General features: G+C 39.3%; 1 protein-coding gene across 1 annotated transcript; it reads left to right on the plus strand.

The window, feature by feature from the left end:
• The first annotated feature begins 5,719 nt into the window (after window positions 1-5,719).
• On the plus strand, window positions 5,720-25,008 carry SLC17A5 (solute carrier family 17 member 5). The gene is made up of 10 exons (XM_010212033.2): window positions 5,720-5,903; window positions 7,170-7,403; window positions 7,874-7,961; window positions 9,958-10,044; window positions 11,151-11,269; window positions 11,993-12,151; window positions 14,227-14,359; window positions 16,478-16,625; window positions 22,196-22,286; window positions 23,736-25,008. The coding sequence occupies exons 1-10, from the start codon at window positions 5,811-5,813 to the stop codon at window positions 23,871-23,873; spliced, it is 1,290 nt and encodes a 429-aa protein (XP_010210335.2). The 5' UTR covers window positions 5,720-5,810; the 3' UTR covers window positions 23,874-25,008.
• The last annotated feature ends 2,050 nt before the right edge of the window (window positions 25,009-27,058 follow it).

Here is a 27,058-nt window from a genome sequence, read left to right on the forward strand (position 1 = left end):
TCTGATACTTTGTTTAAGATGTGCCTATGTGCTCTAAAATGAGTACATAAAGGCATTGTTAAAATATTCTTTGCTGTCTCCAGGAGTTTCTTCCCCAAATACTAAATTTTCTTCTAGTTCTCATTGAAAGATGAGAGAACATTTCAAGTGAAAGGATCTTTTTTTTTCCTGCTGTTTTCTGTTTCCAAGCACTTTGGTGTTTTTTTCTGTTTATTCACTTATTCTAAAGTTTCACTTACATAATAATAATAATGATACTTATGCCCTGCTCTCAAGTCACAGAAGTTGCTTTTTCCTAACTTACTTTACAACAAATCTGCGCCCCCCCCCAAAAAAAAAAAAAAAAGAAGCATTTGGATCTGGATTGCTGGATAATTTTCCATCTCAATTTCCAGTAAAAACAGAACTCAGAGCACCTGGCAGAGTATATCCTGCAGAAGTGGGTCGGGTTTTATGCCCTGCACTGCATCGAATGTTAGAAATGATTAATCACGATGGTCCATTTTAGCCTTTAGATGCATAAAACTGCCACTGGCAAAGAGCAATTAAGAGCTGAAGGCTGGAAGTAAAGCAGGAGTCACTTTCTAAGGCAGGCTCCCTATCTCCCTTAGCAACTGCTTTAAAGTGATGGTAGCCAGAAAGTCATTCTTTCAATCTTTCTTTTTTTTTTTCTCAAGACTTTCGCTCCCCTTCCTTACATGGATATTCTTTAAATATATATAGGTTACGCTTGCATGTAAAAAGAAAGTGGACTCTCACATTAGTCTTCGTTAAGATAAACCTTTCTTTTTTTAACTTCTCCAGCATAGATATATGCAAGCTTTGAAAAGTGCACGGCCTAACACTCGTTTGCACTGGATGTGTGAATTAGGCCTTTATGTACAAAGTGCAGAGACCACTGGCAGCTCACACGGAGCAACCTCCATTTATCGCAGATGTACACAAGGGTTGAGCTTGGACAGGACCTCGAGAGAACACCTAGTCCAGCCCCCCTGCTCAGACAGGGTCACCTACAGCACATTGCCCAATGCCTGAACCTTCCCCGTTTAGAGAGGATCCCACAGTTTGCAGACACTGGGAAGATGCTGAGCGTTTGAGATAAAGCACTGACCATCATAGAGCAGATCATGCACACGTATGCTCCTGTGAAGCCATTATACCAAAAACATCACTGCACAGAGGAATCTTTACATTGGCCACCCTGGTACTTTTTCTGTGCTGCTGCCTCTCTGTTTCAAGCAACAATAGGCATTTTTATTACAGCAAAATTAAAAAGAATCAAAATTCAAATTCATCATCGAACAGTTAACAACCGCTACCACACAAGCACCACGCACCACGGGAGGGCGTGATTTGACTAGCAAAATCTGCCCTAAATAAGAGGAACTCTCCCCAAACAGCTGAGCGGGGCGGGACAGCGACACTCACAGCCCGCCCGTCAGTGAGCGCGAACGCCCCGGAGAGGAGCGGCCGTTACCGCCCGCCCGCGCCGGGGAGGAGCGGCCGTTACCGCCCGCCCGCGCCGGGGAGGAGCGGCCGTTACCGCCCGCCCGCGCAGGGGAGGAGCGGCCGTTACCGCCCGCCCGCCCCGAAGAGGAGCGGCCGTTACCGCCCGCCCGCGCCGGGGAGGAGCGGCCGTTACCGCCCGCCCGCCCGGGGGAGGAGCGGCCGTTACCGCCCGCCCGCGCAGGGGAGGAGCGGCCGTTACCGCCCGCCCGCCCCGAAGAGGAGCGGCCGTTACCGCCCGCCCGCGCCGGGGAGGAGCGGCCGTTACCGCCCGCCCGCTCGGGGGAGGAGCGGCCGTTACCGCCCGCCCGCTCGGGGGAGGAGCGGCCGTTACCTCTCTGCCCTCTCGCATTCCCGGCGGGAAGGTTGGGGTGGTGGCTCTTGCCCTCACCGGACATGGCGGCTGAGGGCAGGTGAGGAGCGGCGTTGCGCTGCGGCTGAGGCCGCTTCCGCCCACCCGCCGCAGTGGTCCCGTCCCCTCGGCGGCAGCAGGCGGCCTGGCCCTGGCTCTGCGGGGCGCGGCGGGCAGCGCCATGGAGCCCGAGGAGGGGGCGGACCGCACGCCGCTACTGAAGGAGTCCCCGCCGGGCACCAACAGCGGCACGGACACGGGTGAGAGAGGCGCGGCGAGGGACGGGGAGCGCGGCGGCGTCGCGTTGCCATGGGGCTGGCGCGGCCCGTGGGCCCCGGCGCTTTCACAGTCTGCCCGGGCGGGTCCCCTTGGGGCCGGCGTCCTGGCCTCGCTCTGCGGCAGCGCCCGCGCCGCCCGCCCGGCTTTCCGCGCTGGGGGCACCGGGGCGTTTCCACCTAAACGCTATTAGCCCAGCTGTTAGCAACCCCTTAGGCTCCGCCAAGGTTATAGTAGAGCCTCATCTTAAGAGAGAATTTGAGTCAGGCAGTTTGCTTCTTGTAGATGTACAGTGAAGAAGAAAGCTAGAGGAAGGCGTTCATATAACTATAGGAAAAGGTAATCATTAAGGGATCTAAACCCTTAACAGCAGATCTTGCTTATTCAGAGTGTTGTCTGTGCTATTTGGTTTCTTGGCATAGACAAAATTTAAAAACAAGATTTTAAGTCTCCCACTCTGCTACACAAAAATACTCTCATGTAGTTAGCAATAACTGCAACCCTAGGGACTGCTCTTCCTAGAGTGGATTTTAAGTTCAAGTCGGTTATTAAATCTATAGTTTATTCAGTTTACATAATGCGTCATGTCCTAGTTGAAGTAATTCACCTCGCCCACAAGGTAAAACACAACAGAAGAGAGACTTCTTTTAACCGCATTGCAGCTCTCCATGCAGGTTTATTTGTTTTTATTGGAAGTAGAGATCCTGTTGAGTTTTAGCTCCAGTGTTGTAAAACATGCTTCTGAAATGTGTGTTAACTAGAGATGTAGGACCCAAGACTACCGATCAAGGTAAGGGCTTGAATATCATGGTTACCTTTACCTTTAGAGCAAAAATGCCTGTCACTTTGTCACTGCTATCTCATCTCCACAGAAGTCGGGTAACTGAAATACATCTGGAATCTTCTTGAATTTTCTTTTCTTTTGCTGACTGGATCTAATATTCTCCACTATTGGCAGATACACTTGGTGAAAAGATAACAAAGCAATAATATAACAGCAATTTATTTCAGAATTCACATCTATGTGTTAGTCTGATTTTTATGCCAAGCTATTTACAATTGAAAAGAATGGCATATGTGATTGTGAGTTTTTGCGTTTCTCTCTTGTGGAGCTGCTTTCCAGACAAGTCATACACCAGTAAGAGTTTCCAAGGGAAGAATAACTCCAGTTCATCTGCCATTCCAAGGAAGTGGAAATAGCATGATATTCCAACCGTCTGTTATTATTGCCTGTTCAACCCCAGCAAATTTAGCTACAAGCAGTGAAAGGATTTATCTGCAGCTATAGCTAAAAAGCAATTTGTCACAAGCAGAAAATGTGTAGTCAAACAACAATAATAGGCAGTGAAGCAGTTTGACTGGTTTTTGTGCAGGAGGAACTTTCTGTTCTTGGTGTCTGTTGTTTTTAAAGTAATAAAAGCTTGGCTGCTGCCCTTGACTTCATTTGAAAAATCAAATGTCTGCAGCATTTACAAAGACTTATAGTTATCACAGGTCTGGAAGGCATGGTTAGTATATTACTCGCTTACTAAAGAAACATGAAAAAAAAAAAGTTTCCTTTTAGCAATGTGTGCAGCCATAATAAATTTCAGATAAAGTTGATCAGGGAGAGCAAAGGCTTCCCTATGCTGCAAGGTCTACAACCTTTTTGAAAAATACAGTCTTGCAGAAAGACAACCCCCCCTTCTTTCTTTCCTATATGAGATGCATTCCACAAATTGGCAAACTCTGTTGTCTGCAATGTTAGTATGATGTGTCATTTAAGAGTTGCTTACTATTATGGTTGTTTTTGAGGAAGTACATTCTTTAGGTTTCTCTTTAAATCTGTTTATCTGCTATCTTTATTTCTTTGGGTATTGCTTTGAACGTATCATGAGGGTTTTAGTTGTGCTCATCCCACATTAATCTTCTGCTGTAGATGGTTGTAGCTTGTGTCAATTTAGCAACCATACTTCTGTGGATTTGTGCTTTAGCAGGAAAAAATATATATATATATATATAATATGCAAATAAATATTCAAACCTGATTCTTGATTCTTTTCATACAAAACAATGTTATTTTTCCTGTAAGCCTACAACAATCTCTCTTGAATCAATAAGACTTGGGTGTGTTTGCATGTGTGTTTCCATGTATGTGTGCATGGATTTTTTTTTGTTTGTTTGTTTGTTTTGTATTTAAGCAATAGGAAGGTTTGAGTTTAGCTACCTAGTCAGATCTTCTACCTCTAGCACTCTCTGCTGTCTTGTGCTAGGCACATAATTATAATTTCAGCTCTTTTACTGTGTTATAGTTTTGATTTTTTAGCCACAAAAATTTAGCAAAATACATAGAGAACTGGCTACTTGCTTTTAAGCTTATGCTCATTTCCAAATGGACTATGCTGTTATAATTGCACAGCCTCAGTGTTAGAGAGGGCTCTGGCTTAAGTTGCTAGTACAGCTGCCCCTGCGAAGGTCATCGTGTGGACCCACATGGATCTATGTGGCATGGATGGGCAGGCTCCAGAGGGGCAGGAATATCTTGGAGAGCAGAAGAGGCATGAGATTACCTGTATATATTATTTAGATCCCTTTCCTTTATTGTTTTGTAAAACTGATTTGTAATGTCACCTGTCATTTCCTGAGAACGTGGGTAATCTCTTCTTAGTTCATAGAAAGTTGGGGAAAAGCCTCCCTATTGTGACTGGTGATATGCTGTTCAGAGTGCAATTTGACTGATCTGAGCGACGAACAAGCATGATCTGGCACTGATGAACGAGCCCCGTCAAACACTGCTTGCTGTGTGCAGAATGTGAGAAGGGGTTCCCTAATTGTGTGCTATAAGATAGGCTCTGGTATCTGGATTTAAAAAGCTGACGGAGCTGGCTTAATGCTGAGTCACTTTGTCCTGAAGGCCAAAGGCCGGTTTTCCTTTGGCTTTATTGTTGTGGTGGTTGCAGAAGAGGGGCAGAATGGCAACTGGGAAACTGGTAGCTGTTCACAGTGCCACAGCAGGGTTTGCCATTCCCTTTTCTGGTAGTTTGATGATTTTCTGTTTGGCATCTTTTAGAAAACAGAGCCTAGTTCATAAGCAAACTCTTAGGGGGCAGATGGTTCTAGAAAACAGCATGGAATCTTACCCGTTGTTCCTTAGCTCTGCTATAAGAATTTGTCTATCTCGAACCACTTTTGAGTATATAGTAAGCTTCCCACCCATCTCGTTTTCTTAGTGTGGCATTCAGGTATGAATAATTACAATTGTATTTACAAGGGGATTTTAGAAACCATGTTTCTAAACCCATTTCTACAAACCATGCATCGCGTTTCCGCTGCAGCTCTTATACTTAGGTTTGTAGCTTCTGCTAGTCTAAAGCAGAATTACTTTGATGTTTCAAACATCAGTAGAAAAATGGACAGATGTTTACCACCCTGGAGCTGTTTTTACTGAATACCTTCATTAAGAGTAGAGCAATTAACCCTTCATTCTATTTTTCCTTACCCATAAATATCAGGAATAACTAGTAAAATCGTTTTTTGCTGATTCTTTTTGTTTGTTTAAACAAAATTTAACTTTTTATTTACTCTCATTTCAGTGCCTACATGCTGCTCAGCCCGTTATAACTTAGCACTGCTGGCTTTTTTTGGATTCTTCCTCCTGTATGCATTACGAGTGAACCTCAGTGTTGCTCTAGTGGATATGGTAGAACGTAACACAAGTTTAGCAAAGAATGCAACTTCGAATGTGTGTCCAGAACATTCCTCTACTATTAATGTTCCTCATAATACGTCGGTAAGCTCTCCTTTATATTCTTCTGAAAGACTTTTAAACTCGTTTTTCATAAACTATGATTGATGACTCATGTTTAGGTTGCAAGAGAGCTGCTTGCTCTTTACTAGATAGCCTTTTCAGAATGTGCACTGGTTCTTTCAGAGGTATTCTGAGGATGATAGCTTTAAATGATTACATGCTTTAGGAGTGCTATGCTCACAGTTGCCTGGTTTTAAGTACATCTTTTTCCTACTATCCTTCACAAATTGGCTAATCTGACTTTATAAATCTGACTCACTGTTTTCTATGCCTGTTACTGACTATTGCTGTTATATCTGCGTCAGAGTTCACATCAGCGCCTCTATCTGCCTCTCTGTTTTTCATACTGTCTTGATGGCATGAAATTACATTATACATTGCCTAACATATAATATCTTCTTAGTGCTTTACTCACTTTCCCATATGATGGTTTTTGTCTTATATCCTTTGTCTCCTGGTATCCCTTCCTGTAACCTTAAAATCCCATTCCCTAACTGGACAGGACTATGTTGAATGCAAAAAGATGCTTTTTTTCCTTATGACTCTTTTTTTTTTTTTTAGTTTATTACTGATACCTCTTCACCCTCTTCCTGCCTTTATTTCCTCTGTTTAGAGGTCATTTATTATTTATCATTATTACACTATAATTGTAAATATGGAAGAAGATCATCTCATCACTTACTTGAAATGTATGTGCATTAGATGCTCATAAATAACATCTTTGGAAGTGATCCCATTCTTTAAAATGAATTTCTTGGGAAACAGCTGGTGTCGTCTTAGTCATTTCCTGTATAGCTTCAGACTTTGTATCTCGTTAATCTTTGCTTTTAACTGCTTGTCCACCAGACTCATTTTTCCGTGTCATACTTGTCGTCATCTTTGACCTATCCTTATGAATTCTTCCTTGGCTGCTCTGTTTTTATCTAATTGAAACATCTCCATCTCTCTGCTTGATTCTTCTCTCCAGTAAGTTTTGTATAGGGAAAGCCATTTTCTAGAGAGCCATTCTGTCTCCTTTCTTTAATGTTAAACAGAATGTCTACGCTGTGATACACATGTGGGATTTGTGCTCAGGTAGACACATGCCAGCAGTTAGTATGACTTTGACTAGATACTAGGGAGGACCCCCTGAAAGATTTATAATTCAGCCATAAAAGACTAAGTGATGGATTAAATTCATATTTAATATGGCCAGAGAAACTGCTGTTTTGACCCTACTGCATCTCAGATTTTGTTTTCTCTTTTTAGGGGAAAAAATATTCTTGGGATGCTGATACTCAGGGATGGATCCTTGGTTCTTTTTTCTATGGCTATATCATTACTCAGATTCCAGGTGGATATCTCGCAAGCAGAATTGGAGGGAAGCTGTTGTTGGGCTTTGGCATCTTTGGTACCTCTGTATTCACCTTGCTTACTCCCTTAGCAGCAAATCTGGGAGTTGGCTATCTCATAGCTGTCAGAGCCTTGGAAGGACTGGGAGAGGTAATCCTTTTTCTCTTTATAATCTGACAATGTATCTGAATAACTTTTTAATAAGTTGGAGTGGTTGGGTTTTGTGGGAGTCATTAGGCTTTTTGAAGCATGTGGATTTTTTCATTGCAAGTAGCTTAATTTTACTCTTAAACTATTCAAGGAAAAGAAAAAGGTTACCCATTTTTTGATCTAAGTTTCTGAATGAGAAAATAAAATTGTTTGCAAGAACACCTACAAAACCCAACTACAATTATTCATTTTCTCATTTATGAGAAATAAGGAACAATATCAAAAGCAGGAGAGAAACTAATTTTGACTAATTATCCTCACACTGTGAATGCTTTTCATCAATTAGCCTCTTCCTAAAGAAGCCAACAGATTGCACTGCTGTTCTTAATGAATCAATATGCTTTAAATTTGGGGGATTTGAGGGGAGATTTAAAATTTTCCCTTCAACAGAACGAATTTTTGCTTTCCAGGGTGTTACCTTTCCTGCTATGCATTCGATGTGGTCGTCTTGGGCTCCTCCATTGGAACGCAGCAAGCTCCTTAGTATTTCATATGCAGGTGAGAAATTCCCACGCTGATAACAGGATTATACATTTTTATTGCAGTAACAGGGAGGATTGACTTAAATCAAAGGGATTTATATTACCAAATTTAATCAGGCTTTAAAATGGAAAGTGTAACATGGCATTAAATCTTAGGTTTGCATTTTTTGTCACACTTTTTTTTTTTTTCCCTCATGGCTTTGGTGACTGTTTTTTTTTTAAAAAAAAAAAATCTTTGCAGGAATCAAGAAAGAAAATGTGCAAGGCGCCATGCACTGCTGCAAGAGCTGCTTTTATTTGTGGTAGTGGTTAAAAATGTAGACCTCTAAATTCACTAGTCTAAATCGATACTACTTTTTTTAAGAGGACAAATTTTGCCTTGATTTGAATTATTTGCTTGGTTTACCTGTTCTCGTCAGTACCAGTTCTGTTAGAGTAGAATTAACAGTTCTTAGAACTGGGTTTCAGCAAGAAGACAGGCTGCACCATGCAAACCAAGGCTGTGCCTTCACAAGCAGCTTGTGCGAAGGAAAGGCAGGTGTAATCCCTTCTTCCTCCCTTTCCTTGCAGCCCTCCCACCCAGCCATGTAGCACTGCCCTGGGCTACTGCTACATTCAACACATCTTTCCATGGGCCACACTAACTTGCCTGGCAGTGCACTCCCTTCTCCCCCATTTTCCTATTTGCAGACATGTGATTAATGGCTTTTTTTGAGAACATGTGAGTGCAGTTGCATGAAGTTATTATTTTGACTTGTGTCGCAACTTGCAAAGGAATGGACTGCAGTGTAATGCACTGACATTTTATTGAGCATGAGATGAGACTTATGTAGTGTACTATACTGGATACCGTACCTTATTTGTCTAAAAGCATGCAAAACACAGTTACTAATAAGCCAAGAATCTAAAGGCTCATATTAAAACTACCCAATCCGGTCATGTAGCAGACAGGGTAGTTGTTTTTGCCTCTTGTTTTGCTGATAGCCAACCCCAAGGATGGCAGTGCAGGTGTGTTATCTACTAACAAGACATTCTGTACTGCTGTCAACAAGATGTCCCGTGTCACCGTCCTTGAAGCAGGCCTCCACTGACTTGCATTTTATATGACATGTGGTTTGTTGTTTGTGTTTGAAGCTTTCTGCCCCAAAGAAAAACAATCTTCTGAAGATGGCATCTAAACCTTGGCAGTCAGTATATTGAGACAATCCACTGTTTTCTGACTTGTGATCAGTGAGATAAGGCCTGCTGTTTAACACCACCTGAGAGTTCCTAGGTACATAAATAATGTGGTTTAGGCTTCTAGTATAGATTAGAGGAAGGAAAAGTGAACAACATCCTGTTCAAAATGTATCTTGAATTATAAACTCTGTAACTTCATTTTTGTCTTGTGACTGGCAGCTGAGCTGCCATCTGCTGATCTTTCCCCTCCTCCTGGTCTGATCCTACTCAGGATCAGGTGTTAAGGCCAGCACATTTAGAAGCGCTTGATTGCTTGGGTGTCCTCTGGCCTTGGTATTAAGCCCTTCTGCTCCTGTGGAGCTAGCAGGAGTTATGAGCCATGAATACTGAATATATCAAGTTGGGAAATGTTTACCAGGGAAAAACAAATCCTTAACTGTACTTCGATCAGTCCTTTGTTTTCTAACAGTATCATTTCACTACCTAGCATTGTTTTGAATGTATTTCCCATTCCATATCATCTTTAGGTCCATCACTTTATTGGAAACTTGTTATGTGCCAAGAACTGCTTTACATTCTTTGCCCACAGTCATTGCTTTTTGCTTGTGATTATGTACATGTGTGTATAATTCACTTCAGGGCTTTGAGTTCATGTTTTTGTAGTTGCCAAAGAGGCTTTTTGTGCTTGTGTTGAAGATGAAATGGCAGCCCTCTACTGGTAGTGAAAAGTATTTTCTGCATGATTTCTTAAACAAAAATAAAATAACTGTGACATGCCACTGAGTTTAAAGGATATATAGATCATTTATTTATTTATTTTCTCTTCCCGGTAGGCGCACAGCTGGGAACTGTTGTGTCTCTGCCACTATCTGGTTTAATTTGCTACTATATGAATTGGATTTATGTGTTTTACATATTTGGTAAGTGTTTTCTTAATAAGAATGCAATTCTTACACTTTTCAGAAGTCATGATATGTTGTATTAGTACCTCTTGCATGAAACTTGAAATAAGATTTAAAGACGTGTTTGAAATGTCGCAGTGCTAATTTTTCTCCTGGGAAGTTAGTTATTTAAAGCTATGTTAACTATGCTTCCAATGAGCAAAGCTGTCTCTCAGTTGAACAAAAGCTGGTCCAAAGCAACAGTTCTCAGCTCTCCCACCACGGGGAAATAACAGACTGTAAGTTCTCATTTGAAGTGTGAAATTGAGTTAATAACTTTAATCCTAGGAACAGACTTCTACTAAGAATGAAAGGACATCTAAAAAGTCACTGCTGTTGTAATGCTGTTCCGTAAGAGGCTCAAACAGAAAATATTTTCTAATAGAATGTCATGGATCTAAGTGGAGCTTTTAATAGGTCTGTGTGCATGTCTGAGCTATTTCATGTTCTGGATGGGAAGGAAAAAAATCAGAATAGAAGGGATTATATTTTCCTCAACAAAGCCTCTCTAATTTTTGCTTAACTAAAAAGGCTCAAAATGGAGAATTAGAGGAAACAAAATAAGTTGTAATATTATATAATAAGTATACTTGATTTGCACAAATTATTGAAAAATACTTCTGGGGTTCAGCTTAAAAAGGAAGGCTAGTGTTAACAGTAAAGCTTTCTGTAGCACTGTTTTGTGTGTATGATACTTGTGTATTTTTTATAATTAAGTTTTAATGTGAGTTTTTATTCTTTCTAAGAGATATATCCTCTGTGGTGGTTCCATGTGACTGATAAAAATACAATGTGTGCATGTATGCATTTTTTTTTTGCTGTGTGAGGCATTTCTTAAAAAACAAGGCCACAAAAAAAACCCTCAACTTCCTACTTAGTCTGCTTTATTGTTTATTGCTTCTAAGTGTATGTACTTAAGCTGCTTCTGGGAACGACTGTTTTTAAGAAGATTTTTTTTCTCCATATACTCTAATATAATTTTAATGAACATTTTCTCTCACTAAATCATCTGGGAGTGCTATTCAGTTAATATAATTGCTTCTATTTTTATTTCTGCTTTTTCATCCATCTTTTCCCAATAATAGGTGCACTTGGTGTATTATGGTTCTTCTTCTGGATGTGGTTTGTTAGTGATACACCAGAAACTCACTGGAGCATTTCTCATGCTGAAAGAGAATATATACTTTCTTCTCTAAAAGATCAGGTATAGCATTTTTGTATAGTCATTTAAGTAAGAACAGAAACTGTAAATATGGGAGTCAGCATAATTCTCAGTAATTTCTAGCACAATGCTATAAAAATATCCTTCATTTAAAGGATTAAGTTAAAATTTAAAAATCCTTCAACTAAAATAACAGACTTGTATTATCTCTTTGAGCTTTGTAATGGAATGTTTTACTCCTCTTTTGTATGCATTTATTGTCTAGAGTGAAAAGAGGGAGAGATTGCTGTTAGCAGAGGAACCCTCCTGAGAATTCCTTGGGCATGCATAAGGGCTTATTCTTATTCCTGTGTTTGCAGATATGCATTCCCAACCTGTGAAGTTGGTTGAGAGATCAAAGTTAATACATGAGATTGGATTTCAAAAATTCAACTTGGTAAACATGAGGCGTGGCTTTAATATTTAATTGTTGATAGAATAAACAAGAGGTAACAAATCTCAACAAGGAAAGACATACTTTTAAAACTGCTTATTAAATTGGTTGACTTGCAATAGTAAACATACTAAATAGTAAACAGAGCCACATACCTTAAGACACCTTCAATGAAAAATGACTACAGTAGTTCTCTCATTGTTGATGACTTCATCTGTTACATAGACTATATTTTGTGCCTTCAGAATGAATAGTCACTGTTTCTCTGGATTGTTGTTCAAATCACCCCAGTTAAATGTTGTCTCATCTTCTCTCTGCCTCCCATGTGCCAGCTTTCAACACAGAAATCTGTCCCCTGGAGACGGATACTGGAGTCCCTGCCTCTCTGGGCTATTGTCGTGGCACACTTTTCTTATAACTGGACTTTCTATACTCTTCTTACACTCTTGCCCACGTACATGAAGGAGATCCTAAGGTTTGATGCACAAGAGGTGAGATAAATAAGTTCCTCTGTTCTAAATAGTTCTTATTTAATACTCTTGGAAAGTAACTGTGTAGCTAGGAAATAATAAATACAACAAAAAGGATAACTTTTCAGTGTTGTCCGTATTGTAATTTCCGTGGGGCTTCAGGGTTTGATATTTGTATTGACTTTATCAGCTTTAACACTAGCTTTCCAGCCAGTCGTTGAACATGCATGTGTGATTAATTGCTATAATCTGAAACAATAACTGGAAAAATATTTTCCTCTGGAGAAAGGACTAAACCAAACCTGCAGTCCATAGTGTTGGGTGTGGTTTTTTGTTTTGTTTGTTTTTTTGGGGGGGGCGGGGGGGATTTAAAAAATTCATTTTAAAAAATTCTCCCCCAATTAAAAAAAAAAAAAAAACACTTTTTTTATCATGGCAAAAATAATGGAACAGTTATAAGGAGGGAATACTCACTGTTAATTACTTGACTGTGAAAGCATAGTTTACCTGGAGGAGCTGGTATAGGTTAATTAAGAGGTGTACACACAGAGCTTTGAAGATGTATAGCATAGTCTCCTTCCACTGTAACACATGAATTTGGTTTAGAGTAAACTGTTGAGGTACATCTTGCAAGAAAGAGATGGTGCCAGCTGTTTTGGGAGGAAAAGGAGGTACTTAGAGTGCCAGAAGAGTGGGAAGTACCACAAAGTGGCTGGATAAAACTAGATGAAAGAAGTTGCTGTTCAGGTTCAGTTGCTATGGCTCCCAAAGGGAATACCTGAGTAAACATCTATAAAGGCTTTTGCTACCAGAGCCCTAGATGCATTTGTTTTGTAAAACACTAATACATTAAATGCCAACAAGTTTCGCTGTGGAGCAGTTTCCTATGATGTCCCGCACTTGTATTTCTTTCTGGAGTGATTCCAAAGTATTAACTATTGCGACACTTTAAGAAAAACACTTGCAAAATAGTGTTGGTTAGTTTGGTTGCCACACATTTAGTTGGGAATTGCGTTAGTATTTTAAAATGTTCAACAGTAACAGTTGCATAGTCTGCCAGTTTCTGCTTATGTAGGGTCTACAGTTAAAAATGCTACTGCATCTTTGAACAGTGCTTCAGGGGTGGAAAAAAAAAGATTTTTAGTACTGAGAGTACTTCTGTTTCAAAGTTTTACTTACTATTTTTTAAAATTGAGCATTCAAACCCAACAGGCAGCATCTTTGCTGGCAGAGTGGATGCTGATACAGTTTTGGGTGTGTTTTTGTGCTCTCGTTTCAAATGTTATAGAGAAACTCTCTCTTCCTTTATGAAGCCACATTTTACAGTAGTATATGGTACTATATAAAGCCACATTTTATAATAGGATATGGTAGTATGTAAATATTAAAACACTTTCATTCAATATCCATCCAGATATCTTTTTAACAAAAGCTAGTTAGCCATAATCAAGTGGAAAGGCTGAAAATTTATGCACCAAGAGCTTCTTGTTTCTTATCACAATGAGACAGGAGCCACTAATCAGTTAAATGTAATTGGAGACAGAAGGTGACATCAGTATACATAATGGCAGGTCATGAATAATAGCTTTATTTTGGAATCATAAAATAATCAGACTGGGCATGATGAAAGTTCTTCTGTGTTGCCTCTGATTATAGCCAGCTTTCAATTTTGGGCATTATGAACATCTTCCACTTACATTAATTTGCTTGAAAACCTGCAGGATTTGAAATGGCTGATCTGGAAGCTCATATGATCAAGTTAATGGACATGAAGTATCTTTGTATATATTTTTTCTCTTTCCAAATCCAGTTGCAGATTTGTACCTGTGACCATTTTTTTCAGACTTGCTGCACTGGTGGTCGAGTCACACAATAAAGAGTTTACCCACCTTTACCCAAAACTTTAGACTGTTTTGCCTTTTCTAGGCCCAGGTTTATTTTATGATAAAACCAACAATAGTTCGGTGTATGATTGTGACACCTTTGGTTCAATTTGTCTTAATGCTTCAGCACAAATGATTTTGCAACACATTAAAATGTTGGTTCGGTGTTTTAACTATCCTTTTTTTTTCCTTTTTCTTTTTCCTTGTTAACAGAATGGTTTTTTATCTGCCCTACCTTATTTTGGCTGCTGGTTATGTATAATTCTGTCAGGACAAATTGCTGATCACTTACGGGAGAAACAGAACTTGTCAACTGTGTTTGTTCGCAAATCTTTTACCCTAATAGGTAGGTGCAAGTATCTTCTTGGTTTGGAACATACCCTGGGCCAGTCTGGGAAAAATTAAGACATTGGGAGGGTAGTGTGACAGCCCACCGTGAAATTCTGCGGAGTTATGCGTGGCTTGAGAGAAACTGCTTTTCAGTAGTATTAATTATACCGGGATATGGAAGTGAAACTAAAATGTATGCATCGTACTGGACATGTGGCATCATATAATCTTCTATTAGTTCTCTGAATCCAAGTGTGTTAAGCCTGGATGGTACTTGTCGGGCTGCCTGAGCTGAAAATACTCTATTTCAGTGTGTATTGTTGGTGCTTTTTCTTCTGCCCAACTGTCAGCTACCATTTTTGCTGCTAGTTCCTAAATGCCTTGTGTTTCACTTAACTCAGAGAATTATGAACAGTATACAGAGGAAGAATATTTGGTGCTTTCCTGTGTTCAGTTTTCAGAAGAAAGATCAATTGTGACAGCTACTTGACAATATTAAAGAGCTGAAGGCTACCATAAGGAAAGAACAATTAAAAATTTACCTAAATTATGTGTATTAAGTGGGCAGGACAGTGATAAACACCACTCCTAATATAGCTTGCAGTCTCTGAAGTTTTTAGTTATCTTGTGAGGGTAAGCAGAAAAAGAGCAACATAAACGTTGTGTTTCTTTTTTTTAGAATGCTTAAAAAAACAATTCTAGGATAAGAAACCTTAATAAGTAGACTGTCTGGATAAAAGAACATAGGCTGCTGTATTTTGACTGTAGTGAAGGTTTTGACCTGTTTATAAACAAACTAATGGAATAGGTAAAATTACCTTTAAAATTATAATAATTGCTTAAAAGAATAATATATTGTGAATGTCTTTCCCAGGTCACAGGGACATATTATTGGGCATGAATCTGTCCCCTGCCCAGGATTTCAATGTCTTTCTATTTAAGACTTGGATAATTGAAGAGGAATAAAAAGTTTTCAGTCACCACTGGGATAGACAGGCCAAATACCACCCCAAACCATCCTGACTACCTGGCAGGGGAGATGATTTGAAGTCAGGGTGGGCTGTCCAAAGGGTGTGTATAGGAAGGTGAAGTTGACTGCTATTAAAAAAATAAATAAATAAAAAGGGGAGGCATTAGGCAACAGTGCTTCAGGGCAGGACCTGGGTGATGTGAATCAGCAGTTAAATTGGCAATTAGTGGACCTGCATTAAATATGAGTCCACATGGGGTGCAGCCTGCTGGGTGGCTGCTGCTACCTGCGTGTACCTGGTTACATGCTGGTTCAATTAACTGCTCTGAAACTAGCTAGCAAACTGGGGATCCGCCACGCTGGGGATCCTGTTGGCTGCAGGGCCTTTGCACGCAGGGCACTGGCGTAATGAAATGCAGGAAGCTTTTGGGTTGACTTCATCAGCAAAGAAACATCTTTTAGGAGTTGTTTTGAGAGATCGCGATGTGTGTCTGCACTTGGCCAGTTCTCATGTGGGAAATGGGCACCAGAGTTAACCTCAGAAAAGTAGCAGCAACAGCTCATGATAGCCACTGTTCCCAGCACCTGAAGTAGTGTCTCCAAGGTAAACTTGAGGTTTCTACCCTGTGCTGTAGGCTGTAGCATAACTGTATGAGATGCTAAAATTTTAAGCAAGAAGTTAAGTTAATTCTAGGTGGTGTTAGTGAAGAAACTGCAGTACTGGAAAGTTAAACGAGGGTAATGTATTCACAGTACAGTGCTCACCTGCTGGTGTCAGCACAGCTCCAGTAAGTTATTGGGAAGGTTGTGTGTGGGGAGGTGGTTGCTTGTTTGTTTTTTATTAACATTAAATTAGCTTTTGAAGTCACTTTCAGTATCACTTGAATTCTGGTGGTCTTTTATTCAGCTGAAGCTTGAGTTTAGCAACCAGCATGGCTTTTAAGCTATGCCAGCATGTGCAGCCCCGACTCCCTCTAGAGGCAGCAATCTGCTTGCTTGCAAACCATCTCTCCCTACGCTGTCTTTAATGTGCAGAGCACACTGCTGGAGTTTGTTCACAAGGTGGCAGTGGAAGCTGTATAGAAAATGTATATGTAGCTTAGAGCCTGTTAATGCCTCTCTAGCTATTAAGAGTCCCTTGATTCTAAGATTTTTGCTTTGAAGGGATGATTGGACCTGCTGTCTTCTTAGTAGCAGCTGGATTCATAGGCTGTAACTATGAGCTGGCTGTTGCCTTCGTGACCGTATCAACAACACTAGGAGGATTTTGTACATCTGGCTACGGCATCAACCATCTGGACATTGCACCATCGTAAGTATTGCTGGAGCTGTTGTTAGTGCTTGTGGTACAAACACGACCACCGTTGTGTATTGTCGGGGTATCCGGGAGCCTGACATGTGGACCACGAGGCTGTGGAGACTTGGAATGTCAGCCCTTTAGAGATCTTCAACATGGATTCACTAGATACATACATAATGTTTTGTTACTGCTCCATCTTCAGATCAGAATTGTTGCTGTTTTCTTCTCAAGCCATGGTTTCTGTCACTTGTATGCCTCCAAATAAGACTATAGCAATTGATAATGGATGTTTTAGAGTTATCAGTGCTATATTTGCAAAAAGTTTCAATTATGGCAGAGAATATGATATGAACAACTGCTTACTGAACTGTTACTGATCCTGCAGTAACAAATCACAATTCCTGGGATTATATTTACTATTTTTGTCCTATTTGTCTTTTGACTAATAATAGAACAGTGTTTATAGAACAGTGTAATATACCTCAAAGGGTGTAGTACACCCTTTTAAGCTTTTCCATTAGGACTATCAAGTCATAGCATGAACGTAATCATATTTATTGCCATTCAGGTAAGTTAACTGTAATTGGAAAGCATCTTCTATGTACTGATGCCAAAATTTTGCTATTAGTAGGTGATGTTATCAATGGACAGAGACTCATGTACCAACAATTACTCTTAAATAACTTTTCAAAATGGAATTTAGCCTTCAGATTTGATTGTTTCTCTAATGTGTTTCCATTTCAGAACCTGAGGGAGCTGTGTGTTTCTTTAAAAACAGGGATATGCATGTATTCTATTAGAAGTCCTTGTGTATTCTTTTGAAAGGCTCCATAATATTCTTTGCCTTGGTAAAAGCCAAGCACTTTGGTTAATTGACTATTTGCAGTAGTACTTAGACATAAACATACTTTTCTAGGGACAGAAGGAAAAAAATGTGTCTGTACTAACGAATAAGACAACATGCATTTAACTGAGTGGAGATGAAAACCCATGTCTAAGGGGAAAACATGGAAAAGATTGAAAAAGGGTATAAAGGAAGAGCTGTTTGGAATCGGGAATTAGGATTTTTTGAAGATGACGGATAGTCATCTGAAAAGAGAGGCTGAAGAAACAGGGCAATATTGACTAATAAATTAGTGCGAAATAATGGCAAATGAATTAGTCTTTACAGATGAGATTATGTAACAAGCAAGAGAGAAGAAAAAAAGCAGCAAAACCAATTAGAAAGCTGAAGTGGATGTTGAGAGTCCTTCAAAGGACAAGTGGAAGAAGATTTTTGAAGGGAAGTTAAGAGGAGTAGAATAGAACCAGGGAAGGATAGTCAGGAAAGGCTATGTAAGGACATGTAGCAGTATTTTAAAAGAAGAAAGGATGCCTCCTAGGATCTTTTTAAGAGGAAGCTTAAGAGGTTATGAGGTGAAAGGACATGTTTGGGGGTCTGCTATAAGAACTGAAAAAAGAAAATCACTTTGGCTGTAAACAGCTTGTCCTACGAATGAGTGAATATAAAAGTGTGGGTTCTGTAGTGCACAGTGTTTTAAATCAAGAAGAGTTATGAATGATGAGAACCATTTAGATGAAACACTGCACCTGGGGAAATGTGGGACTATTATACAACTTCAATTTCAAACGCAGCTTTGCAGAACTGTTTCCTAAAATGTGAATCATTGGTGAGGAGTTGTTTTATGTCTATCTTAGTGTGAAGTATAACCATTAATGTTGAAAGACACTACTACTGTAATTTACTCAATGGTGGAATTTGGATGGCTGTATGATTTTGAATTATCCCTCTTTCCATATGCATTGCAAAATCTTTGTTATTGTTGTAATATTTCCCTGCATAGCACCTTTTCTTTATTGACTAAATGGGATGGATCCTACCTTAGAAAATATTTAGTGTTGTATAGAGAGGGAGATCAGTGTAAGCTCTCTAGCTCATAACTGCGGAAACTGAGAACATATAGCAATTTAGGCCACGTATTATAGGAGAAAAGAAGTATTGCATTTAAGGTAGCTGAACATTGCTCTTGGAATTCAGGCTTTCCACTGCTCAGCCATGGAGTTCATATGTGGTAAGTTAGTTGGATCTGACATTTCTGTGATCATCTCTGAGGCCCATGTTCATATCCACTGACTTAGGAGCGTGAGCTCTTAAGGATTCTGTAGTCCTGAACAGGGATGGGCACTATTTGAGGATGTCAGAGGCTGCGATAATTTCTAAAGGCAGACCGCAGCACTTTGAGTCTTGTTCTTTGAACATAAGAAGTGCTGTGTGTTGTTAAATACTCTTAAATTCAGATCCTGAGGATGTCAAATCAAGCATCCAGTAGGAGTACACGTTATTGGCCTGTGTTTTCTTTTCGTATCGATGGGATGTGTACCATGTTGTCATCTCATCTCTCCAGAGTGTTGTGAAAATAAAGCAGTGTCTATGAGGAGTTTCCCTGGAAAGCCTTTGGGAAAACTCTGCTTGTAGTAATTGAATAGTATGCAAAAAGTAAGGCCTGAGTTCATGCACTTGTAGAGTGAAACAAAATATTAAATGCTGCTTGGTAAGTGAGCACATCCATCCTGTGCTCTGAGTGAACCAGAGCTGTAACAGGAAAAAAGGAACTGGTGCAGCTGCAGTGTCTCGGGAGATGTATGCACAGACAGTGTCCTGTATGCAGGTGACAACTGAGGCTTCCAGATCTGAGGGGGAGCATGTGTTCTAACTGGGGAGGTGCTTCACTTTGCAGTCTTAATATGTTTATTTCAGGGGGGAATTTGCATCTGAGAGTGTAGACAGTATCTTCAAAAAAGCTACAGGAAGAAAAAATCATCATATGGAGCAGCACTAATGCTTCTGTATTGGCTAAGTAGGCATAATTTGATTCACCACATGAAATGCTGATGGTCACCTGACCTCATCCGGCTCTGCTCTTCACATCCTCCCCAAAGTCCTAGTTTTATTCCCTTCACACTTGAGTCAGACAAGTTCTTCCACTCCTCTGTCCTCTTGCACAGGCAAAAGGGAATAGACTGATTATGGATGCAGGAGAGGCAGGCGGCTTGCGCTCTGCTCCGAGCCTCTGGCGCAGCGCTGCCTGTGCAGGTGAGCGCCTGCACCTGCAGGGAACTGCCCCGCAATATGCGCGGGGCGGGTGCTGTTGGCTTGAAATCAGCGACTTACACCTTTCATGTACTGAATGAAAATTTGGGGGCATCTGTCAAAAGGGAGACAGGAGAAGGAAAAGGGAATGTCATTACAACAAAGGTCATACAGAAAATTGACTTCAAATACAGAATTACCAGAACATCTAATGCAAGAGGGGAGTCTTCTGTCTGTCTGTCTTTTTTTTTAATTTATTAAATACACAATTATGCCAAGCTTTTTCTTGAAACTGTGGATGCCTGCCTGGGCCACTTCAGCCATTAGAGTTCAGACTATTCCAAAAAACTCAGCAGGGGAAAAGAGAGAAAGAAAGAAAAAAATCAGCTGAGAACAGCCTCTTAATACATAAGAATAACCAGAAGTGATTCAAAGCCATTCTACAATCCATTTTTATGCCCACTGTAAAGGGGAAAGTATGCTGATTAGAATAGCAAAGGGCTCCTTGTTGCTACAAAAACTTGCAATGGAAATTTTCAAAGAAATAATATTTATATTCTCAGGAAAATGTGAATGAAAATACTGATACTGAAGAGGAAAAAACTGCTGTGTGTGTTTGTTTCTAACACGTATTTCTTATGCTATCAGGTGGATTGAATTGTTGCAGGTAGACAAGTTTGTGTGTGGGAAATCTATTCCCATTTAACTTTAAAGACAACACGTTGTAAATTTTTATAATTTTCTTAAGTATCACTATGAAGAATTATATTATTGCCTTGGGTCTGCACTTTACAAACGTGTTTTTGTAACTACCTCAGGTCCATTTGCATTCGCTTACACTTATTGTGTCATGAGAAGAGCAGATTGCTCCTTAGTCTTGCTCTCTAGATGCATCATTAGTTGCTTTCATGTGACACAGGAGTCTCCCCTCTGCCGAGGGAGGGACATAGCTGCTATCTGTATTCAACACAGAGCTTATCAAGAATGCACCCATGTCAGAAACACTAGGCAAAAGCAGAAGCATTTGGCCACCAGTGAATTGTCGATGATCTAGGCACCCTAGCACTAACACACGTTCAAAACTAAACAGTTTGGATTAACAGTATTGTGGTGTTTGAACACATCAGACAAAAATATGTTTATTTTTATGTAAAGCCTTTAAACAAGTTGAACTGTATTTTTATTCTGAGTAAGGATCCTTTTACTTTTAATTTTTTAATCATTTCTAAGATACCAAAGGGCTATAAATGTTCTATATACTATATTTTTAAGAAATATATTGCACTGTAACTGCAGTAGTGAAGTTCAGTCTAAAATACATTGCCATATGTTGAACTGATATGGGTGTTGACTTTCCAGAAAAGAGAGTCAGTTTAATAATTTACTTTCTCAGGAAAAGCACATGTTTTCCTAATTTTATTGGACTGAATGCACACTCAACCTTTTAAACCAATGATATGTTTGGATTCTTCTGTTTTAGTAAATGAAAATACTCAAAAATACTTTAGAGACACAGTTTTTCTTGTGAGTACAGGATTTCTGTCTACTGAACAGCTCAAAAAATCACTGGGTGATACTTTCTTCTTTCTCCTTTAGTAAACTACAGCCAATCTTAAAATTTTGTGTGATTCCAAAATGAAAATCTGAACTGCAGGGATCTGTGCTCTGGTGGTTGAAAGGCTGAGCTCTGGGTATAAATTGTTGAGGTCTCGTTTCTCTTGAGACTCTCTCACAAGCCTGTGCTTGTGCTCAAATGCTCCTCACAAATCTTCTGTGAGATGTTTAATTGTCCACAGATGAGAGGCTGAGGTTCGGGTGTTGAGCAAGTTACCAGGTTTTCTCAACAAATTTTTATGGCTGTTGGGGTGTGGGGGGGTGTGTGTGAGATCTACTTGTGCAGGGAATCTTATGTAAGTCTCAGAGTGGAGCTGCAAGAATGGCAACTAGCAAAATGCCACTTGCCACTGGCGTTTAAAGCCTGAGACAGAGAAAGCCAAAGCCAAAGGGAACAACCGCTGCAGAGCTCTGCTGACTTGGGCCTCTGGAGCTTAGGCTCCAGTGGAAATGAGAATATCTGTCCAGGCTAGTGATAATGCCTTTTGGCAGATACTTTTTGGCAATTATATCTGAGCTGACTCTTACTACTGCCAAACAGCACTTTGTCAAACTCCTTGTTGCCTTTCCTCCTTAAGGCAAGCAAGGTTTTTGTCTTAATTTCTCCTGTGGATTCGTTCCAGAGAGTTTGGTTGTGGCTTAGCATGTGTTTTTGGATTATGGGTCCTAAGAAAAGTTGCAAGTAGTTAATTTAAGGTAAATTCTGTTTCTGGCCTCTGGAGAATGAAAGCATGCACTGAGTTTCAGTTAGGATATATATACAAGTGATTCCTACTTGAATCAAGATGAGGCTTGTATGATCTGATTAGACAAAACTGCTTCTATAGCTGATAAGCAGGATAAGTTTAATAAGCAGTGGGAACAATTTCTCTTACAGGTATGCTGGAATCCTCCTTGGAATCACAAATTCATTTGCCACCATCCCAGGAATGGTGGGGCCAGTTATTGCCAAGAACCTCACTCATAATGTAAGTCTACTTACTGTTCGTTTTTTTTTGGGGGGGGAAGGGTGTTTTTGTTGCTGTTGTCTTTCTGTATTTTGTCTCTGAATGTAAATGAATGTAAATTCAAAGATGTATGTATATAGCACTTAAGAACTTTAGTGATTCAGTCCCTATGTTCTAGGAAGATTTGCATGTTTTTGCCACATGTTACAGTTCTCTTAAAATTCCAGCTGCATGAGACAGTTGTAGAATTGTTTTGTCAAATTAAGACAGGCTCCTCCATATTTTTTTTTTCCTAAAATCAATCTCCCAAATAAGTTGTTGAGTTGCAAGGTCAGCATTTGCCAGATGAACAAGAAACTAGATTCAGGTATATGGCTTTTGTAACATTCTGTTTTAATCATTCTATTCTGGTATTCTAGCTATTCAGAACATTCTGAGCTATGTTAGTTTCCCAAGACTTAAATAGAACACTAAGTGTTAAATTTGACCTCCAAAATGGTATAGCTGGACAGAAAGTGTGATTTAAAAGTGTGGGGCTTGGGGTTTTCTTTGTTTTTTTTAAAGGTGGGACAGAAGTAGGTTGTTTGCATTTTAAATGAACTAGAGGAGTTATTCTAAAATATATTAAGAAAGGAAAATGGGAAGAACAAGTTTATTGGTGCAATTGAATTTCTGCCATTTGTGATCGCTCCAGTCATTTCTTAAATAAACTGAAAGTATTCACTAATGCAAAAATTCAAACAAATAAACTTATCCCAGGCAGGTTTCAGCAATTTTTCCCCACCCCAGTATGAATGTGCTGTTCTGGTGTTGTTCAGTTTTCTGTCTAACAAACATTTATACATTTGCTAAAGTACTCATCTGCAATCTCAAAAGAGAAGTAAAGCCTTAAAAAAACTGCATGCTTTATTCATAAAAAGTCCACAGTTGTTTGTTCTGCATGTCTTCAAAATGTTATAAAAATATGCTGAGTTCAGAAGATTCTCATTGAAATCTGAGTAAAGATAAGTATCTTGTTTGAGCAAAATTCACATATAGCTAAAATGCTAATGAGTCTGGAAACCACCTCATAGTCATTAACTTGCTCTTAGTGTGGGGAGAATGTCTGCTCTGGAGCCAGCTGACCTGAAGGCCAAGTAGTGTTTCCATTAACTTCATGTTCTCTGCATGTCTGTGTAGTCCTCTTGCAAATCTGAACTTGGATATGAAGACTGTGCATCTGAGGAGATAAACTTCTCCAGATTACCTAGTGGGATTTTGATAGGACTATGTGTATGGTGGGTTATTAAACTGAAGTGGACTCAACTGGCAATATGATCTTTTGTGTTTATGCTTTTATGTTGATATGAAATGATGCTGTATAGCATTTACATGTAAATTGGCAGGCCATGTAGCATCTGTTTTAGAAATTCTTTTTTTATGCATGTGGAGCTGCTAATTGACTGCATTTTTTTTCTTCTTCTTTGACAGAATACTGTGGGAGAATGGCAGACTGTTTTCTATATTGCTGCTTCTATTAATTTATTTGGAGCAATTTTCTTTGCATTGTTTGGAAGTGGAGAAGTTCAGGACTGGGCAGTCAGTGGTTATCACTTGCACAGAAACTGAAGGAGACATTGAAATACCAAAACTGTGCTGAATCCCTATGTACTAGAATTATGTGTCCAGAAAAGTGCCTTTCCTGCTGATGGCTAGGAGCCTTCAGAGCTTTTCAGTTAACTGTTTTATCTGTGTATCTTTTGTACTGGAAATCATTGACAGCATATATATGTTACTTCCTAACAAGAAACTACTTGAATTATAATAGAATGGCTTCACGTTAGGGCTTGATATCAAATATATGATCAGAGAATTAACACTTTAAATTGATGGGCTAGGCTCAATTTCCTTCCAAATTTTAATTAATACTCTTCTGAATTAATAAGTAGGAGGATGTTTGATACTAAAATGAAAGGAAGAAGTGATTGTGTAGTAGCATAAGGAGGAATGCAATACAGAAAATTGTACACAAAAAGCAGTGCTCTTATTTCCATAATAAGATTGGTATGTATGGTGTTTAAATGTTTGGAAAATTTCTAGTTTTCTACAGTCTTTTATATATTTTTGCCAGTGTTTTAATTGAAGTCTAAGAAATGCACAGATGGTTTTATTCAATTTTATGCACAACTTACCAATATATAAACACTTTCACAAATACAGTTTCACAACGGCTGCAGAACAATGAGGAAGTAAAATATATGGTTGTGACTGTCAGAGTAAGCCATGTGTTACTGTTCATAGGCCTTATTTTTATTCATCTGTGCAAAGAAGTGGTGCAAATCTGTGGTTTAAATCTAGGCAGTGTAAAACGTGAACTAGAAATGGAATGTCTAGATGTTTACATTCACATAACTTTCAATTTGGCAGTGCAATTTTTGGCTGTTAATTGCTACTGTGTTATTCTTTCCTCTTGCTTGTAGATATATGTCAGCTTGTCAGTGTAAATGTATTAAAATAAGGCCAGGGCAGGGCATAATGAAGGAAATCAATTCTATAATAGTCTTGTTAGATAAAAGTAGAATAAAAAGAACTAGTGCAATATCCTGATGCTGTTCTCCCCTCAGCATAGAATTTGACACTCAAGCCTGCTTAGCACAACACGCAGTAGAATAAAATGAAGTCTGTGAAAACAGTGGCCTAGTTAAGAATGAACCGCTGAGTAATCTTGTCACAAAGCAAAGGAAAAATACCGTGCCAAAGACTCCTGGACTTGAGCAATTGGTTTAAAAAAAAGACTTAAAGGGCTCTGGGCTTTCAGTATACCACGGATTCAAAATAAAAACTCAGTCCTGAAGCGGCTCCAGTGGAGCCTACCTTCCTTCATTTCTGGGAAATGGCATCTGCCTTTTACTAGCTTTAAGAGCCGCTGTAACATTTTGACCTTCCTTGTCCTGTCATGTTTTCTGATGGTGGGAGTGTTTAAATCTGTGTTTGTGTCTGCAGCATTTCCACAATAAATGATGTGAAGTTCAGATGAAATTAGTAGTTTTTTGGTGGGAGTATGTTAAAGCTATGTTGCATCTCCTGTGTTTCCCCAATAAATGGAATAAATCCTCAAATAATGCCGCAGTTCTTGAAAGTGGTCATCTCCTAGAAGGTAGAATACAATTCTCCTAAAGTATGCTGAAGGATATCATTGACTGGATTATGGGATAGCTAATGGCTTCCTGAAGAAATACCTGCTTCATCTGCTTCTTATCTAGCTTTACAGGTGAGTAGCATCTCCCACTTGACACTATATTAAAAGGAAGTTTCACTTTGCGTCCAGAAAATTGTATTTGCTTGTTAGCTTTGTATTTAAAAAAAAAAAAAAAGTTTGGAGATAATATATTGAATTAATTTACTTCTCTTCTAGAGGTCATGAGTGGGGCAACATACCGGGTTTCTGTTTTGTCTGTTCTGAAGGCGAAACTGTAGCTTTTTATGTTCTCAATCTTTTTCCATTGAAAAGAATTGAATTTCAAAAGAAAAAATACATATGTAAGAGAGCAGATACAGATTGTCTGATACTTCTGCTATATTACTGAAATAAGCCTGAGTTAGGTCTGGTGAAACTGAATCAAATTTAGGCATATCAGCTGGACTAAACAGTCCGGAAATTTCTGACCTGGATACCAGTTTTCTTCTTATTATTATTCATCTAGTGCATCATTAATGCTTCTATTGTATACTGTGACACTGAAGTGAATTTGTGCAGAAAGGGAAACTGGAAGGAAGAAAAAAGGAGGAAAAAAAAAGCTATAAATTGTGATATATTTTTCTAAACAATAGGCTACAACTACCTTGGTTGGAAATCATTATTTCCAACTTAATTTTAAAAGAAACAGCAAGAATCCCAGTCCGACAAAGCTCTTAGACACTTAACAGTTTTACCTTTCTGCATCATGCTCAGGAAAAAAAAATCTGTAGGAAAATGTGTCAAAATGATTTCTGCTAATTATTATATTTCTGTGTTGCATTGCCATGTTCCTGTTCACACATCTGTCAGTCAATCTGTTTCATCTCTGTTTGGAAACTGCAAAATGATCTGCATTTTCAGAAATGAGGTTTGTTTTAACTATCTCTAATTTCAACTCACCTGTGTGAGACAGGGTTTAGGTTAGAACTGGGCAGGCTTTTCAGTTACTATTTTTCTACTGAAAATAGCATTTTGATTGTTGTTTTATGCTGAACTTCCTCCACAGATTTACCCAGGTAAGAAGCTGTGTTCTCTACTTTTCCATCAGGAACCCTCTGATTAGGATGGCCCCCTGGAAGACCAAAGTCAAGAGGTCAAAAACAGTTTTTGCCCCTTTCAGAGCAGGAGCTGTTCACTGCTTGGGAGCTTCTCTTAATATTGCCAGGTACCTTCTCCTCGATGTCTTCTGACACAATTCTGCTTTTACACAGAATGTCTAATTTTTTTTTGAACATAAAGTGACATACAGTGCAAAGCCCTACACCTTTAATTGTTATTAAACGGTTAGCAGAATACTGTATAACATTAACATGAGAGCACTGACAAGTGCCTTCATTGCTCTTTCGAGAAGAGAAAGGCCCAGGTATATGTTTTTGTTGTTACTTTTTAAAAAAAAAAAAAAAATTGTCTTTATTTCAGGAGACCAAGTTTGGCAGTCAGACTCCTTAAAGAAACCTGGAGTGTTTTGACACCAAAAATGAGTGAACTTATGTAGGATTTTTTTTTTTTTTACATGATAAAGTAATGATGGTTTACATGACTCAGTGCACATGCATCACTGCGTCTTTCCTATCTG

This window comes from Tinamus guttatus, unplaced genomic scaffold, assembly GCF_059628265.1.
Source record: "Tinamus guttatus ecotype Peru unplaced genomic scaffold, ASM5962826v1 Tinamus_guttatus_pri_ptg000371l, whole genome shotgun sequence".
In the NCBI taxonomy this organism is placed as follows: Eukaryota; Metazoa; Chordata; class Aves; order Tinamiformes; family Tinamidae; genus Tinamus; species Tinamus guttatus.